Source organism: Rutidosis leptorrhynchoides, chromosome 1 (assembly GCF_046630445.1).
Source record: "Rutidosis leptorrhynchoides isolate AG116_Rl617_1_P2 chromosome 1, CSIRO_AGI_Rlap_v1, whole genome shotgun sequence".
Classification (NCBI taxonomy): Eukaryota; Viridiplantae; Streptophyta; class Magnoliopsida; order Asterales; family Asteraceae; genus Rutidosis; species Rutidosis leptorrhynchoides.
Genome location: NC_092333.1, coordinates 532563400 through 532583618, shown reverse-complemented (window position 1 = coordinate 532583618; position 20219 = coordinate 532563400). Strand labels below are relative to the sequence as shown.

The 20219-nt window shown below is 32.9% G+C and overlaps 1 protein-coding gene across 1 annotated transcript; it reads left to right on the top strand.

Moving 5' to 3' along the window:
• Window positions 1-4821: 4821 nt before the first annotated feature.
• LOC139842331 (uncharacterized) lies at window positions 4822-8105 on the top strand. Its single transcript, XM_071832484.1, has 5 exons — window positions 4822-4834; window positions 5492-5633; window positions 5789-5840; window positions 5968-7494; window positions 8040-8105. The coding sequence occupies exons 1-5, from the start codon at window positions 4822-4824 to the stop codon at window positions 8103-8105; spliced, it is 1800 nt and encodes a 599-aa protein (XP_071688585.1).
• The last annotated feature ends 12114 nt before the right edge of the window (window positions 8106-20219 follow it).

Genomic DNA, 20219 nt, shown 5'->3' with positions numbered 1-20219 from the left:
TTAACATGTTGGAAACATTTAATCATGTAAATATCAATCTCAATTAATATATATAAACATGGAAAAGTTCGGGTCACTACAGAATCCCTCAAACGGGGTGCAATGCTTGAGACCACATTATGGTGAAGTGTACTAATCAGAACTGACCGGGTTCCATGGCCTTACGTAGCAGAGGAGCAGCTTACAACAACTGTTGTGCTTCAGCGTACGAAGTTTATATGCTTGGTGACTACACTAGCATGGTCTAGGACTGACAATGTACTAGGGGTCTAGTAAGACATTTCACTACGAAAGAGTCTTCAGTCGAAATCCAAGGCTCGGTGGACTTACTACAACCGGAGTGTCTCAGTCAAACTTACGTCGTATCCGATAGACTTCTCTTACCAAGGGGTGACACAGATAGTGTACTCTGAATCGGGGTTCGCGACTTCCCAATAACAGAGCCAATAACTACGTTCTATTAGTTGGAAAAGTGTTTGAGTTTAAAGCATAATCGGAGAGCATCTTAACAACATACACAAACCATAAAATTATTTCAGCATTATAACTGACTACATCATAGCATACACTAAAGATAACTATTCACTAATCATGGCAACAATATCACAAAGCATAATATTGGAATACATTGTAAAAAGACAACGGATAGAAGTACCAGTAGATTAAACGAGTTTGAATACAAAAGTGACAACTTCAAACTCCAGACAGCTCCTAATACTATCTTCGGAGTTCTTCTCCGGGTACTAGGTTTCTCGCACGGAGTCGAAGACCTTGAAAGTATGACTAGTATTGTAGAAAGAGAGAGAAAGAAGTGAATTGAAGTATGTGTAAAAATGGATGACAAAGACCCTTTAAATAGAAGTGAATTTTGCCTGCAAACGGCTGGCAGGCCGTTTGGCAAGCCGTTTGCAGGGCCAGTTTGCGATGGTGGCCCATTTTTTATGCCTGTTTGCTTGGCCCGTTTGGCAAGCCGTTTTCCATTGTGGCAGGCCGTTTGACCTGCCCTGCTTTGCTGAATTTACTGGATCGTAACTTGATTTCCTTGATTGTAGCTTGGTTTCTTGTCTTTCACCGTTTTCTCTCTAGAATCTTCGTTTTAGCTCCGATTCTCTTGATTCTTTTTGCACCGTTTCATAATTACTTGATCTTCAATTTCAACTGACAAAGCGGGCATTTTGGCGATGAAGCTCGGAACATTATTGTTTTTGGGCCTTAATATCGGGGTGCAAACGTGACTTTTTAGCCGATATCAAAAGGTTATTCGATCACGTGATGTTTGTGACGACCCGAAAAATTTCGACTAATTTTGAACCAAACTCTCGATACGATATTATATTTTTGACACGATGAGCAAAGTATGTAATGTTAAGTCTCAAAAAAAATTTGAACTATTTTATTTCATTCATTTAACCTCGACCGGTTTCGACGATTCACGAATAATTAATTGTAAATAGATATGTATGTGTGTGTGTGTGTGTATGTATATATATATATATATATATATATATATATATATATATATATATATATATATATATATATATATATATATATATATATATATATATATATATATATATATATATATATATAAATGGTAATTGTAAATATAATTTAAAATATTATATGATATTGCTATTAAAATTTAATTATGTAAAATAAAATAAAAATATGATATTATGATAATTATTATTAAAAACATATCTTATATAAATAAAGTATATTAAATATATTTTATGATTTCGAATCTATTTAGTAAACGACAGTAACACTCAATTACCACCCGATGGATATTAAACAAGTTTAATTCGAACTTATATGATTTTAAAATAAACGGTGATCTGAAAATGAGTTCTATAAATTTTAGGCTTACTAAAAATGTATTTAGGATCTAATTATTAAATTTTGACATTTTTTATATTTTACCTAGAATTGAGATGGAGAATTGATGTAATTTTTATTTAACAAATTAAGGATCAAATTTTATACCAAAATGACTGAAATAAATAAAGATAACTATTGTTAAAATTTTATATTTTTCTGAAGACTTTTATCCGCCACTAATTAACAACGAAGCACGAATTAATACCCTTAATTAAATTATGTCGACTGAAAACAGTTAATGAATCCGTGAACTTAATTAAAAATATAACTTTACTATTTGCTTTTTGTCTCAATTCATTTCACCTACACTTTTTCTTCTTCCTTTATGTTATTAAAATTGATTATATATATATATATATATATATATATATATATATATATATATATATATATATATATATATATATATATATATATATATATATATATATATATATATATATATATATATATATATGTATGTATATATATATATAAATATGTATGTATATATATCTACTTGAATCAATCAATTAAACCACAACATATATATATATATTTTTCTTTTATTCCTTGCTGCTCGATGACCAACAAGCCATCTGTAGTGACCCGTCCTAATCCATCTGGACGAAGTCTTCAACAGTTGATCCCATTGCGAGGTTCTGACCTCTATATGCCATGAACGACTCCATGTAATATGAGCAAATGCACAGCGGAAGATTTCTTTCATACCTGAGAATAAACATGCTTTAAAGTGTCAACCAAAAGGTTGGTGAGTTCATAAGTTTATCATAAAACAATAAAATTCATCATTTTCATAGACCACAAGATTTAAATCCTACATGGTACAAATGGGCCCGAATCCTATACCCACCTGTAATGTACATGCGATATCTATTAAATACAGTACACCTTTCTCGTGTACGAAATCATCTTTCATAAATTTTAGTAACCGTACACATATCTCGTGCACAAAAATAACATACACATAACCTGTGTATAAAAATCATTCTCTCGATATATAACATTCATATCAATTGGTGGCAATTATCATGTCCACATAATTCAATGGTGGCAATTATCATGTCCACATAATTCAACGGTGGCAATTATCATGTCCACATAATTCAACGGTGGCAATTATCATGTCCACATAATTCAATAATAATCCGCAGAACTTCTGTCTGTATAATAATTCATTCGAGGAATGTTTTGCTTGTGTCTATCTCGTCAAACATTTATAAAAGCATTTCATGTATTCGCAGTTCAAAATGTATTTCAAAAGCATTTAATAAAGCAGTTGTAAAAACAGCGCATGTATTCTCAGTCCCAAAAATGTAAAGAGTAAAAGGGAACAAATGAAACTCACCTAATATATTTTGTAGTAAAAATACATATGACGATATTGAACAATGTAGGGTTTGGCCTCGGATTCACGAACATATACCATTTATATATATATTAACACATATAATGGTAATTGAACAAAATTTATATATTAATAGTGGTTTAATTGTTATTTTAATTATGTGTTTCGTTAATAATCTAGTAAATTATTAATATTTATTATAAGGATATTAATATAGTTATGTTATAGGTAGTAAATATAGTTTTACATAACTTAATAGTTATTTGATAAGATAATATTAATGATAATAATTAAAATGTTAAAAATAATAATAATAGTGATAGTAATAATAATAATAATAATAATAATAATAATAATAATAATAATAATAATAATAATAATAATAATAATAATAATAATAATAATAATAATAATAATAATAATAATAATAATATTAATAATATTAATATTAATGTAAATTGTAATAAAATGATAATTTTAATAAAAATAATATTTTTAATATTAACAATTTTAACAACAAAAATAATTTTAATAAGAATGATAATTTTAATGACAATAGTAATAATCATAGTGGTAATAATAATAATATTAATAATTCATTTAAATTGTAACTTAATTGTAATTTTTATCATTTTCAAATTAATATCCTTATTTATAATCTTTATATTTGTATTCATAATAATAATAATAATAATTATAAAAAAAAAATAACTACCTCAAAGAATTGGCCCTTAAAGAAAATAATGCTTATGCCCGGGCTCGAACTCGCGACCTCTCGAATAACACAAACACTCCTAACCATCACGCTATTTGTTTCATTTATGAGATTATTAGCATCTTAATTTCTTTTAACTCTTATTTGTCGACTTCCTTTTTCTTCCTAAATTAAACTATTGTAATTTACCATGATCATCTATCATGATCATACCCATCCTATCTTCATCATTCACAATATCATTCACGGTCTCTATCATCCTCATCTATATCATCATCATCGTGAGAAACCATCATCAATATCATTATCATAGTCGCATAGCATCATTACCTTCTTTATAATCATCACCACCTTGTTTAACGAATCATCAATGCTTAACATCATATCATCATATACCATCTTCATCATCATCATCACGTTTATGTTTGCAGGTGGATGAGGGGTTTCGAGGGGTTCGGCCAACGGAAAAAAAAAACGGAAGCTCGATCATGGCAGCCCATTTGTATTTAAAGAATCCCAATTCTAAAAGTCTATTGGATTCCCCCTAATTATATCGTTAAACATGCCAAGGCCCAAGTAGAAACCTAATCCACTTAAATAATCCTTTAGTTGCATTAAATCAATATAAAGATATCAGGTTTTCTAAAAAATATCTTTAAGAAATAAAATAGAAACAGCCGACCATAGAGAAAGAAAGAAAAAAATAAAAAATAAAATAAAAACGCGTGGTTATCTGTTGGAGTTTTGTCGGCCACAACAAAAGAAAAGGAGGAACGTGAACTCATTATCTTTATTCTCCATATCATCACTGCATCATTATTGTTATTGAACTGTTATAGTAGAAACCGAAAGGAGTGTATAGTAGCAGTTCTCGATGGTGGTTGCAGGTGGTTTTCCTTCGGTTTTTAAACAGTAATACAGGAACAATTTAGCTGCAACAGTTATGGTTCGATGATGGTTGTTTATGGTTGTGAGTGTTACTTTTAGACAACGATAATAGGGGAAAGAATTTGGTGGTGTATTAATGGTGTTGGTGACGGAAACCTATACATATGGTGGTGATCGGGGTTTGTGGGTTGTGATGATATCAAACAAAACAGAAATGTATAGGTTTTAGTGGTTAAGATGGTTAAGATGGTGATCGGGGTTTGTGGGTTTCAATGAATTAAGGGTTTTTGAGAGTGAGATGTTGATTGTTATGGTGTCATGATTGTTCGGACTGCAACAACAGAAAACGAGTAACATATACATATAATTAATTATATGTATATTTTCTCTCTAACGTCTTTTTCTCTCTCTCTGACTTGCTCCACCCCAAAAAAGCAAACAACCACCTCATACATTTTGAACACATTTTGCTCTTAGATCCGATCGAATTGGAAGTCGAAATCGTCATCATTATACTCGCAGCAATTTTCCGAACCTGAGAGTACAACTTTCGCCGACAAACCTCTCTCCACGCGCCGCCACGCGCTGCCTGTCAGGTCGCCGGAATAGTACTCCGGTCACTTTTTTTTTTTTTTTTTTTTTTTTTTTTTTTTCAGGTTTTTTTTGCAGGGAATATTACCGAGCTTGGAGCAAAAGTCCTTGCGAACCAGAAACCTCGCTAATTTGCTATCTGCTCTGCTACCTCTGTGCCGCCGGTAGCCGCCGGTTGCCGGAACTCCCTTGTTCTTACAAGGCCGTGTTTGTTTTCTCTGACCCTTAACTTTTCTGTTCTACTACCTTTTTTGCACCTAACGGTGCTGTTTACACTTCTATTTGATTCTTCATTACATATAACTACTTATTATTTTTAGTTACATTTTTTTCCCATATACCTACTGTTTTTCAACCTGTAGCTTTGATTTTCAACCTGTAGGAATCCTGTTATTCCTGTTACTACTTATTACGGTATTTGTTTTTTTTTTTTTTTTTTTTTTTTTTTTTTTTTTTTGCACTCTTGCTATCGTTAGCGTTTTTGCTAGTTGCTTCTACTGTGTCTTTAGCAACTCTTTTCTACTTAGTGCGCTGTTTATAGGGTAAGATTAACTCGTCACATACGCATGGTTACTTGAGGTCATGTCCTATTAGTTTAGGGGCGGGTAGGTCTAGAGGGAGTAGAGATACTCACGTTAGGATTAGAGTAGGTAGTTGGAATGTAGGAACTTTGACTAGCAAAGCCCATGAACTTGTAAATACGCTACGTAAGAGTAAAGTGGACATATTGTGTGTTCAAGAGACCAGATGGAGGGGTGAAGAGGCGGTTGACGTGGACGACTACAGGTTGTGGTTCTCGGGTTCTAGAGTAGCTAGAAACGGGGTAGGGATCCTTATAGGACCCCTTTATAAGGATAATATTGTGGGTGTGGATAGGTGTAGCGATAGGATTATGTCGGTTAGGGTAGTTATCCAGGAGGAGACTTACATGGTCATTTGCGCTTACGCACCCCATGCTGGTTTAGGAGATGATGAAAAAGTTCGCTTTTGGGAAGCGTTAGATGAAGTTGTGAGGAGTTGCCCCGCCGACCACCGATTGGTTATTGGGGGAGACCTTAATGGTCATATAGGAACGATCTCGGACGGATATACGGGTGTCCATGGGGGCTTTGGGTACGGAGTTCGGAATGAAGAAGGACGATCTATTCTCGAATTCGCTGTTGCCCACGAACTGGTTGTTGCAAACTCCTTCTTTAGGAAGACGGAAGCACAACTAGCTACTTTCCACAGTGGGGGACATAGTACCCAGATTGACTATTTGCTGCTTCGCAAAGGGGACCTTAGAGCTTGCAGAGACTGTAGAGCCCTGACTACCTGGACTTGTTCCACCCAACACAGATTATTGGTCATGGACTTGGTTCTGCAGAGGCGGGTTACTAAAAGAGTGAGACCCGTCCAACCTAGGATCCTTTGGAAGAATCTGATTGAAGGGAAAGCCGAAACTTTTAAAACTTCAGTGTTGGAAAGAGTAGAGGCAGGAATGGATACCGTTACTCAAATGGACGCAGATCAGATGTGGAATAGGATGGCATCTGCTATTAGGGATGTTGCCAAGGAAACCTTAGGTGTGGCAGTAGGGACATCGAGAGGACATAAGTCTAATAGAGAATCATGGTGGATTAGTGATGAGGTTCAAACCAAAGTCGCACTTAAGCAACAGAGGTTTAAGGAGCTCATTACATGCCGGGACGGGACACGTGAAGATAGAACTAGGGCAGAAGAGAGGTATAAAGAAGCCAACAGAGAAGCTAAGAAGGCCGTTGCCCGTGCAAAAGATAAAGCGTATGAAGACTTGTATAGGAAACTAGACTCCAAAGAAGGAGCAAATGATATTTACAGGATTGCAAAAGCTAGGGAGCGTAGGAGGAGGGATATAGATAACATCAAGTTTATCAAGGATGAAGCCGGTCAAACCTTAGTGAAGGAAGAAGAAATTAGGAAAAGATGGGAAGGGTTTTTCTCAACTCTTTTCGTGGGTGAAGGACCTGGGCGCCAAGAAGTTCCGCAGGACTTGGGAATAGGACAATTCCGGAACAACAGTTTCTGTAGGAGAATCAGGAAGGAAGAAGTAAGTTCGGCACTACGAAAGATGGGTAGAAACAAAGCTGTAGGACCTGACCAGATCCCAATAGAGGCGTGGCGGTGCCTGGGCGAGGATGGTGTCAGGTGGTTGACGTGTCTTTTCAATAAGACGCTTAGAAGTTATAAAATGCCTACGGAATGGAGACTCAGCGAGATTATCCCTATTTACAAAAATAAAGGGGATGCCCAAATCTGCGGTAATTATAGAGGCATAAAATTACTTAGTCATACTATGAAGCTTTGGGAGAGAGTGATTGAGACTAGACTTCGACGCGAGACTACGGTTTCAGAAAACCAATTTGGTTTCATGCCAGGGCGCTCTTCGATGGAGGCAATTCATATTTTAAGAAGCGTTATGGAGAAGTATAGGGAGAAACAAAAGGGCCTAGAGATGGTCTTCTTAGACTTAGAAAAGGCCTATGATAGCGTACCGCGAAAGCTGATTTGGAAGACACTTAATGTTAGGGGTATCCCAAGTAGATATATTAGAGCTATTATGGATATGTATGATGGGGCGAAGTCCTGTGTCAGGACGCCTGTGGGAAACACAGAGTATTTCCCGATAGAAGTAGGCTTGCACCAGGGATCGGCCCTTAGTCCTTTCCTTTTCGCTTTGATTCTAGACGAGCTGTCTCGAGGAATACAAGAGAACATCCCTTGGTGTCTGATTTTTGCCGATGATATCGTGCTTGTATCAGAATCAAATGAGGAGCTTAACAGAAGACTAGAACAATGGAGGGAGGCCTTAGAACAAAATGGGTTACGGATCAGCAGACAAAAGACAGAATATCTTAGGTGCGATTTCAGTAGGAGTGAGGATGAACTAAATGGTGGAGGGATTATCAACATTGGGGACCAGATCTTGCACCCACAAGAGTCGTTTAGATATCTAGGTTCGGTCCTCCACAAATCGGGGAGGATAGACGAAGACGTGACTCATCGTATTAAGGTAGGTTGGTTGAAGTGGAGAGCGGCGAAAGGGGTCTTGTGCGACAAGAAGATCCCACTCAAATTAAAAGGGAAATTCTTTAAAGTAGCTATTAGACCTGCCATGTTGTACGGATCAGAATGTTGGCCAATGACGAAGGCCCAAGAGAGAAGGATGGAAGTAGCAGAAATGAGGATGCTTAGGTGGACGTGTGGTAAAACCATGTTAGATAGGATCCCAAATGGTGTGTTTAGGGAAAACCTTGGAGTCTGTAGCATCATCGACAAGCTAAGGGAAGAACGGCTTCGATGGTTTGGGCATGTGATGAGGCGACCTCGTATTGCCCCGGTAAGGAGAGTCGAGGCACTCACGGTCGATGGCGTAAGGAGAAGGGGTAGACCTACACGTAGGTGGATGGATAGACTTAGGCTCGACATGAGGGAGCTTTCGCTGACTGAGGACATGACTTCTGATAGGAGTGCGTGGAGGGCTAGAATTAGAATAGTCGAGTAGGGTTACGTCCTTTTATGTTATTTTTTTATTTTTAATAGTACTTCTCATTAGGTTTCTTACTTTTGCTTTTTTTGCTTTTTATTACTTTTTTTATTATTATTATTACTTTATTTATTATTATTATTATCTCTATATTATTATTGTTAGTTTTTATTATTATTATTATTTTTATTATTATTATTTTTATTATTACTATTATTTTTATTTTTATTATTATTATTATTATTATTATTATTATTACTATTATTATTATTATTATTACTATTACTATTAGTATTATTTTTATTATTGTTACTACTACTATAATACTCTTGGTATTACTAGTACTGGTACTATTACGACTACTACTATTACTTTTATTATTATTATTTTTATTATTATTATTATTATTATTATTATTATTATTATTATTATTATTATTATTATTATTATTATTACTATTATTGTATTATGGGTGTGTTAATATTAATTATTAATATTATTTGTGGTATTAATATTATTACTATTGCTTTTAACTATTTTTTACTAACACTAGTACTAGTATTAGTATTTTTATTTTTTAGCCGATTAGAGCCTAAATTGATTTTTCAGGGAGACTTTTAAACCCATGAAATTTTGATTCTATCATTTTCATGGCGTCTTAATATATATATATATATATATATATATATATATATATATATATTTTTTTTTTTTTTTTTTTTTTTTATAAATAAATAAAAAAGGCCGGAGGTCCACTCGGAAGCAATCTCTTTATCCGCCGAATAAAGAGAGGGATGACTTTCTCTACTTCTCTGGGTGGAGAAATGACTTGTTTTTATTCTCGGATAAGGGAAGGATTGTCTACATCTCACCTCCCCCATACACCACTCAAGTGGTATTGGGTACTGTTGTTGTTGTTGTTGTTGATGGTGGGGTTGTTCATCGAGAAAGAATTAGAAAGAATTGTAGCAGTAGGTCTTCGATGATGGTTGTGTTGATGAATCTAAAACAGAAAATATGTAGCAGCATAGCAGTTTCAATGATATTTAAGGATGGTTTAGGGTGAACATTTGGGACGGTTTAATTCAGAAACAGTGAAGATAGAAGAGAGGGAGAAGAGAGGTTGTGATGGTGGTGGCTTCGGTTCACAACAGTAACATTATCAAGGGTGTAAGTGTATGTTTTGCTAGTTGTGGTGATGGACTGTTTTAGTGAAAGTGGAGCCCCATGTTAATCGATGGGTGCTTGTTATGGTTTGTGTCTCGACTTCAATAGCAACCAAAGGTGATGGAAAAAGGTTACGGTGGTTAGAAGGTGGTGATAGAGAGGAGAATATGTGGGTTGTTATATATCTCCCACCAATTCTCTGCATATGTATATTATATAGAGAGTGAAGTGGTGTGTGGTTGTATATAATATAAATGTATCTATGATAGTGGTAGGAAAAGGTCATACAATAACAAGCTGTCATTACAAAAGATTATTATGGTTTGTAGGTTTTTGTTTGTCTAAAAGCATATGTATAATATTCGGTTTCTTGGTTGGTCATTTAGTGACAGACTACAAGTGGTTCAAAAGAATCAGAGAAAGGGAATTGTAACAAGAAACATTGAATAGATAGATAGAAAAGCAATTAAAGGAATCTTAATTACAATCACATATAGTTGATTAAATGGTGATTGTAATTTATAACAGAAAGGATCCATTAGCTAAAGTGGTGAGGTGTCGACAATGGATCACAAGGAGAATAGAAAAAATTAATTAATTAAAAGTTGAAAGTGATATGGAACTGATTCGCGTAATTAATCTGTCTATATCATCTTTTTATTTACTTAATAAATGTTTAAATAATAATAATAATTATTATTATATTAATAAATATATTAATAATAATCATAAATAATAATGATAATAATAATTATAAAAATGATAATAATAATAATATAATATATAATATTATTAATGATAACAATACTAAATTGTATTATTTTTTTAATAATAACAATAATAATAACTATAATAATAATAATAATGATTTTTAATGATAACGGTAATAAAAATAATAATAATAATGCTAGCAATGATAGTAGTAATAACATCTAATAAATATAACAATTTACAAGTATCTATTTACAATTAGCTGTTCGTGAATCGTCGGGAATGGTCGAAAGGGCAAATGCATTCATGTAACTGTTCCAAAGTTTTCGAGACTCAACATTACAGACTTTGCTTATCTTGTCAGAATTATGAAATCGTATCGAGAGTTTGGTTTAAAATTAGTCAAAATTTTCCGGGTCACTACAGTACCTACCCGTTAAAGAAATTTCGTCCCGAAATTTGATTGAGGTCGTCATGGCTAGCATTAAAAATGTTTTTATGACGAATATGAGTTAGAGTTTTATCATTATTGATTAATATAGATAAAACGATTCGATCATGTGAAGCGTACGAGTAAAGCTATCACAAAAGAGTGAAAAGTTTCGTCTGAACTTTTGACATAGTCATGGCGGATTTCCGGAATTCAAGGAATTTAAAGAAAATCTTCGAAATCTAAAAGATTTGATTCTTAGGCGAGTAAGGAAATTAAGATCTCTAAAATTAAATACGGTGATCTGTCTCAATTACTCTGTCTGCTATTTCCACTATAAATGAACTTCTTCCGTTCCATTATTTTCACCATTCCAATTCTTTATTTCTTAGTTCGTACATCCAAAAGATCGCGAAAATGCTTAATCCAATTCTAATCCTTGATGTTTTCCTATTTATCATTTCTGTCATCCTTCTTTTCAATCTTTCACCAGAATTCGTGGGTATGGAGTTTCGAATGAACATGGCTAATGTTCTAAGAAGGAAATCGTAATGGCACGATTTGATTTATCGAATTATCAGAATCACTGAGAAAAGATAGAACTATCAAGGAAATATGTTCTTGATATGTTTATAGATTAGATAGAATGTAAGAGTCGTGTATCATGGCACATGATGACGTTATGATCTGTGAATCATTACGTTCCATTAGAAACTCAGCATGACTTACTGTAATATAATCACGTTGATCAAGTGTCATTATATTATACTAACTCATGCATCAATTCCCAACATTACTTCAATAACATTCATATTTTAAGCTCAAAAGTTTACAGAATATAGAAACTAATAGTTTCTATATGATGTAACACTGATAGCACGAAGAGATTAATGATTTCAGATAAGAATAGTTATGAAATTATCTTCAGGAATATGATGGATATTTATAACGAAAGATACGATGATATCTTGGAATTTCTAATATCGAAGGATGGTGAAGAAAATTTTTCCGCAAGAGTTTGGAGTCAGAAGCAAGGTATTCGCTAAAGATTTCAGCAGGCATTGAATCATTTGGATTCTTTGAAGTCAAACTTATTCTTTGTGATTTGTCCACGGCTTCCTTCATAGTTTCGCATAATCCGTTTTTCGGTACTAAATTTTCTATTGAATGTTTCCAATATAATGATACACAGGAAGCACGAAGAGGTATATAATTTCGGACGAGAATATTTATGAAAATATCCTCAGAAATATCGAAGATATTGATGATGATATTTTGGAATTTCTAAGTTCGATGGTTGATGAGGAAGATTTTTCTGCAAGATTTTAACATGAGTACGGAGCAAGATATTCGTTGAGGGTTTCATCGAATCTAGAATTACCTGGATTCTTTAAATATATGGTATGGTCCTTGTATTTGTCCTTGGTCTCCTTCGTGGTTAGCTCAATCCGTTTTCCAGTTCCAACTTTTCTGAGCTTTTCCAACATACTATTCTTTATCATCAAACTTTCAATGATTAATGTCGTTTACGGTTGTCTATGGTTTCTGCTGCTTCATTCAGCTTTTTCAACATTCAGAGTATTGATTTGTGACTGAGTGCTTTTCAGAATTTCAGAATGAGAGATCATAATTCTAAGAGATAAATGTCATACATATAATTGTTGATGTAGATATGCTGTGAGTTTTCAAAGTACTGATTGCTGATTCCTGGTAATTGTTATGGCAGTTCTCGTTACAAGATGCGGATGAGTGCATGACGAGACTTCAATAGATAAATATAGTGATTTGTCGGAGGGATTTAAACTAAGGAGCGACAAGGTTGCTGGTACATTTGCTGGTAATGTGGTGGAATATAAAAGAATCCTCCGGTATCAAAAGGGTAATTGTATATATCAGGATTATAGTAAGGCTACTTCGAATGAAAAGTCGAAGTTGACTTGCTGGAGCTGTGACAAAATTTGCTATTTTGAAAGGGATTACCAAGTTATTTTGGGTAATAACAATGCCAAAGAAGCTAGCACAGATACGTGTTAAACGTTTACTCAAGTTCCGAGTGTTTTTCAGGTGCATATCTATATGCATATATCTTTTCTTCCATAGATGAAGTACGGTTGGTTCATCCTCTCGATTGAGGTATTTTCAAGAATCATGAAAGGTTTGAACGCAGATTGTAATCGCCAAGATATAAATGAGGTTTAAGATGAAATCAAGTGGCAAACTTGAAGAATTGTTAAGTTTCATATGTTATAATCAATATTTTAATTCATTTTAATTGTCCAATTGTTGGTAGTCCTTAGTTGATAGTCCACAGTTAGCAATTCAACAATTCATATATAGTTTAATATATAATATTCGAATTAATTAATACGTATCGTAACCCGTGTACATGTCTCAGACTCGATCACAACTTAAAGTATACATATTATTTGAGAATCAACCTCAACCCTGTATAGAGAACTCGATCACTACTGCATATAGAGTGTCTATGGTGATTCCAAATAATATATATAGATGTGTCGATATGATATGTCAAAACCTTGTATACGTGTCTCGATATTTAAAGTGCGTAAAATAAATAACAGAAATTAAATGACGAAAAATAAAATTGCGATAATTAAATTGCTATAAATAAACTGCGATAAATAAAATGTAATCAGTTAGCTAGGAACAGTTAGCTAGGAACAGTTAGCGTGGATTCTTAATAAATTTCCTCATAGTTAATTTGTTTGTTTCTAACAAATTTTATTTTGTCAAATGTTTTCTTCATTATGCCACTTGTTGGATTCTGATAAATCAAAATCCAAATATGAAATGGGATGAACATGGTTATTCTGTGGTAAACGGATTTGTATATCGGTGGATGTAAGTAGGATAATAAACGACTGTTGAATCAGCTTCGAAGAATGTACATTGTAACTTATTTATGTGAAATCTGAATATTCCTCGGGTATTACCTACCCGTTAAAATATTTTCACAATTAACACTTTGTACGAAAGAATTTTTAAATACAATCTTTATGAAAACATATATATATATATATATATATATATATATATATATATATATATATATATATATATATATATATATATATATATTTTTTTTTTTTTTTTCTTCAGATGTAATCATGGATTTAATGAGTTAATATGATATTAACCTCATTTGATTTTTGGTTGGAACTAAAATGAATATTCTCTAAAACTTTAGAGATTACATAATCGCCATGTCGAACGAAAATAAAAGAGGTAGAACGAAACGTAGAACGAAGATCATACTCGAAGTACAGATGGTGATATTGAGGCGTGTTATGTTGAGGCTTATGTTATTGGTGGTACTGGTTCCGATGTTGGTGGTACTGTTGGTGCCAGTGATGTTGCTGAAGCTGGTACGTTTTGCACCATATTCTCCAAATTTATTACTCGAGCGTGGAGCTCGTTGACTTCTTCCATTATTCTGGAATGATTTTCGGTTGGAACGAGCAGATGAATGAGGTTTAGAATTTTCTAGATAAAATATAATCATGGCGAGATACTCTGGAAATGAGAGAGAAAATGGTGTCTCAAACAGGTTCACCGGTAAACGCTTCAGATTCATTGTCAAGAGGTGAATTCGGTTGGTGGAAGGGATCGCCTTCTCCGCGTCTCCATTGATTAAGTCGACTACGAACCCATCAGATGAATTGGGGATGACTGATTGGTTGATTCATTCTGGTTATACTGCTTTCGGAGTTCGAGTGGAAATCCATATCGGAATAGCTGTCGGAATAACTATCGGAATAGCTATCGGAATCTGAGGGACTCGAACTGGTTGAGGGATTCATCCCATACAATCAGATGAAGGATTTTCGATAAGAAATAGATTATAGGATGTAGATTAGTACCCTACAATACATAATTTACATATGCATATATATTACTAAAATCCCATAAGTTACGAAGGAATCTACGGAAGCTGTCAGGCAAAGGTAACAATAACAGATACGCTAAGATATAAATTAGCAGATTTGCTAAGATATGAGTTTTGTCTATACACTATATAGGCAATAGAGGCAGTAATATGTGTCTATACTTTAAGGATGATAAGTAAGTAATTTCCGACACGAAATGATAAGCAAAACTTTTGACATGCAGACACGGTTGAAGTCCAGACTCATTAATGCATCCTAACAACTATCAGTTAGACATGCTAATGCAAGACCTGATTCGCTAAGACCACCGCTCTGATACCACCTGTAGTGACCCGTCCTAATCCATCTAGACGAAGTCTTCAACATTTGGTCCCATTGCGAGGTTCTGACCTCTATATGCCATGAACGACTCCATGTAATATGAGCAAATGCACAGCGGAAGATTTCTTTCATACCTGAGAATAAACATGCTTTAAAGTGTTAACCAAAAAGTTGGTGAGTTCATAAGTTTATCATAAAACAATAAAATTCATCATTTTGATAGACCACAAGATTTAAATCCTGCATGGTACAAATGGGCCCGAATCCTATACCCACCTGTAATGTACATGCGATATCTATTAAATACAGTACACCTTTCTCGTGTACGAAATCATCTTTCATAAATTTTAGTAACCGTACACATATCTCGTGCACAAAAATAACATACACATAACCTGTGTATAAAAATCATTCTCTCGATATATAACATTCATATCAATTGGTGGCAATTATCATGTCCACATAATTCAATGGTGGCAATTATCATGTCCACATAATTCAACGGTGGCAATTATCATGTCCACATAATTCAACGGTGGCAATTATCATGTCCACATAATTCAATAATAATCCGCAGAACTTCTGTCTGCATAATAATTCATTCGAGGAATGTTTTGCTTGTGTCTATCTCGTCAAACATTTATAAAAGCATTTCATGTATTCGCAGTTCAAAATGTATTTCAAAAGCATTTAATAAAGCAGTTGTAAAAACAGCGCATGTATTCTCAGTCCCAAAAATGTAAAGAGTAAAAGGGAACAAATGAAACTCACCTAATGTATTTTGTAGTAAAAATACATATGACGATATTGAAAAATGTAGGGTTTGGCTTCGGATTCACGAACCTATATCATTTATATTTATATATTAACACATATAATGGTAATTGAACAAAATTTATATATTAATAGTGGTTTAATTGTTATTTTAATTATGTGTTTCGTTAATAATCTAGTAAATTATTAATATTTATTATAAGGATATTAATATAGTTATGTTATAGGTAGTAAATATAGTTTTACATAACTTAATAGTTATTTGATAAGATAATATTAATGATAATAATTAAAATGTTAAAAATAATAATAATAGTGATAGTAATAATAATAATAATAATAATAATAATAATAATAATAATAATAATAATAATAATAATAATAATAATAATAATAATAATAATAATAATAATAATAATAATAATAATAATAATAATAATAATATTAATATTAATGTAAATTGTAATAAAATGATAATTTTAATAAAAATATTATTTTTAATATTAACAATTTTAACAACAAAAATAATTTTAATAAGAATGATAATTTTAATGACAATAGTAATAATCATAGTGATAATAATAATAATATTAATAATTCATTTAAATTGTAACTTAATTGTAATTTTTATCATTTTCATATTAATATCCTTATTTATAATCTTTATATTTGTATTCATAATAATAATAATAATAATTATTATAAAAAAAAATAACTACCTCAAAGAATTGGCCCTTAAAGAAAATAATGTTTATGCCCGGGCTCGAACTAGCGACCTCTCGAATAACACAAACACTCCTAACCATCACGCTATTTGTTTCATTTATGAGATTATTAGCATCTTAATTTCTTTTAACTCATATTTGTCGACTTTCTTTTTCTTCCTAAATTAAACTATTGTAATTTACCATGATCATCTATCATGATCATACCCATCCTATCTTCATCATTCACAATATAATTCACGGTCTCTATCATCCTCATCTATATCATCATCATCATGCAAAACCATCATCAATATCATTATCATAGTCGCATATCATCATTACCTTCTTTATAATCATCACCACCTTGTTTAACGAATCATCAATGCTTAACATCATATTATCATATACCATCTTAATCATCATCATCACGTTTACATTTGCAGGTTGATGAGGGGTTTCGAGGGGTTCGGCCAAAGGAAAAAAAAAACTGAAGCTCGATCATGGCAGCCCATTTGTATTTAAAGAAGCCCAATTCTAAAAGTCTATTGGATTCCCCCTAATTATATCGTTAAACATGCCAAGGCCCAAGTAGAAACCTAATCCACTTAAATAATCCTTTAGTTGCATTAAATCAATATAAATATATCAGGTTTTCTAAAAAATATCTTTATGAAATAAAATAGAAACAGCCGACCATAGAGAAAGAAAGAAAAAAATAAAAAATAAAATAAAAACGCGTGGTTATCTGTTGGAGTTTTGTTGGCCACAACAAAAGAAAAGAAGGAACGTGAACTCATTATCTTTATTCTCCATATCATCACTGCATCATTATTGTTATTGAACTATTATAGTAGAAACCGAAAGGAGTGTATAGCAGCAGTTCTCGATGGTGGTTGCAGGTGGTTTTCCTTCGATTTTTAAACAGTAATACAGGAACAATTTAGCTGCAACAGTTATGGTTCGATGATGGTTGTTTATGGTTGTGAGTGTTGCTTTTAGACAACGATAATAGGGGAAAGAATTTGGTGGTGTATTAATGGTGTTGGTGACGGAAACCTATACATATGGTGGTGATCGGGGTTTGTGGGTTGTGACGATATCAAACAAAACAGAAATATATAGATTTTAGTGGTTAAGATGGTTAAGATGGTGATCGGGGTCTGTGGGTTTCAATGAATTAAGGGTTTTTGAGAGTGAGATGTTGATTGTTATGGTGTCATGATTGTTCGGACTGCAACAACAGAAAATGAGTAACATATACATATGTTGATGGTGGGGTTGTTCATCGAGAAAGAATTAGAAAGAATTGTAGCAGTAGGTCTTCGATGATGGTTGTGTTGATGAATCTAAAACAGAAAATATGTAGCAGCATAGCAGTTTCAATGATATTTAAGGATGGTTTAGGGTGAACGTTTGGGACGGTTTAATTCAGAAACAGTGAAGAGAGAAGAGAGGGAGAAGAGAGGTTGTGATGGTGGTGGCTTCAGTTCGCAACAGTAACATTATCAAGGGTGTAAGTGTGTGTTTTGCTAGTTGTGGTGATGGACTATTTTAGTGAAAGTGGAGCCCCATGTTAATCGATGGGTGCTTGTTATGGTTTGTGTCTCGACTTCAATAACAACCAAAGGTGATGGAAAAAGGTTACGGTGGTTAGAAGGTGGTGATAGAGAGGAGAATATGTGGGTTGTTATATATCTCCCACCAATTCTCTGCATATGTATATTATATAGAGAGTGAAGTGGTGTGTGGTTGTATATAATATAAATGTATCTATGATAGTGGTAGGAAAAGGTCATACAATAACAAGCTGTCATTACAAAAGATTATTATGGTTTGTAGGTTTTTGTTTGTCTAAAAGCATATGTATAATATTCGGTTTCTTGGTTGATCATTTAGTGACAGACTATAAGTGGTTCAAAAGAATCAGAGAAAGGGACTTGTAACAAGAAACATTGAATAGATAGATAGAAAAGCAATTAAAGGAATCTTAATTACAATCACATATAGTTGATTAAATGGTGATTGTAATTTATAACAGAAAGGATCCATTAGCTAAAGTGGTGAGGTGTCGACAATGGATCACAAGGAGAATAGAAAAAATTAATTAATTAAAAGTTGAAAGTGATATGGAACTGATTCGCGTAATTAATCTGTCTATATCATCTTTTTATTTACTTAATAAATGTTTAAATAATAATAATAATAATAATAATAATAATAATAATAATAATAATTATTATTATTATTATTATATTAATAATTATATTAATAATAATCATAAATAATAATGATAATAATAATTATAAAAATGATAATAATAATATAATATATAATATTATTAATGATAACAATACTAAATTGTATAATTTTTTTAATAATAACAATAATAATAACTATAATAATAATAATAATGATTTTTAATGATAACGGTAATAAAAAATAATAATAATAATAATGCTAGCAATGATAGTAGTAATAACATCTAATAAATATAACAATTTACAAGTATCTATTTACAATTAGCTGTTCGTGAATCGTCGGGAATGGTCGAAAGGGCAAATGCATTCATGTAACTGTTCCAAAGTTTTCGAGACTCAACATTACAGACTTTGCTTATCATGTCAGAATTATGAAATCGTATCGAGAGTTTGGTTTAAAATTAGTCAAAATTTTCTGGGTCACTACACCATCACCTTAGACATTTGGCCAAATTGTTTCCTCTTTGTTTCAATCAAGCCACAACAACCACCATCTTCATTATTACTGCTGCTAAACCATCACCACCATTCAAATCATCACCATCGTTATCCTTGATGTTTTTCTAACAGAGGTTATCATCATCAGAACCACACTTACATACATATAACATTAGAATCGGTACGTACTATGTCTCTTGTTTTTACTCGACCCAAGATCATAGTCATAACCATGACCACTTTCACCTATAACCGACATCAATTATCGTGAACAATCACCACTTCTAACCCAAAACCGCCACTCGTTTGTTAACTACTATCATTCATCATCACCTTATACCGAACCCACTTAAACTAGATTACTATCACAAACCACCTACGATCACTAACATCAAATATGATCGAACACCATGTCGACCACCATCTACAACCATGTCAATCACCACTAACCACCCGTACACCACCTTCGACTAACACTTAAACCACCAAACCCACTTCACTTTTCTGTTTTTGATGATTACCTTCGTTATAAACGCACTGCTGCTGCATATGTTCTATTGTTGTTGCAAACCAT

What these genes read in the sequence shown, in the direction of transcription:
- LOC139842331 (XM_071832484.1), top strand. An exon ending in TCCTGTTACTACTTATTACG is followed by an intron (nt 5,841 to 5,967) that starts GTATTTGTTTTT and finishes CGCTGTTTATAG; the next exon opens with GGTAAGATTAACTCGTCACA. An exon ending in GGAGAATCAGGAAGGAAGAA is followed by an intron (nt 7,495 to 8,039) that starts GTAAGTTCGGCA and finishes GTCCTGTGTCAG; the next exon opens with GACGCCTGTGGGAAACACAG.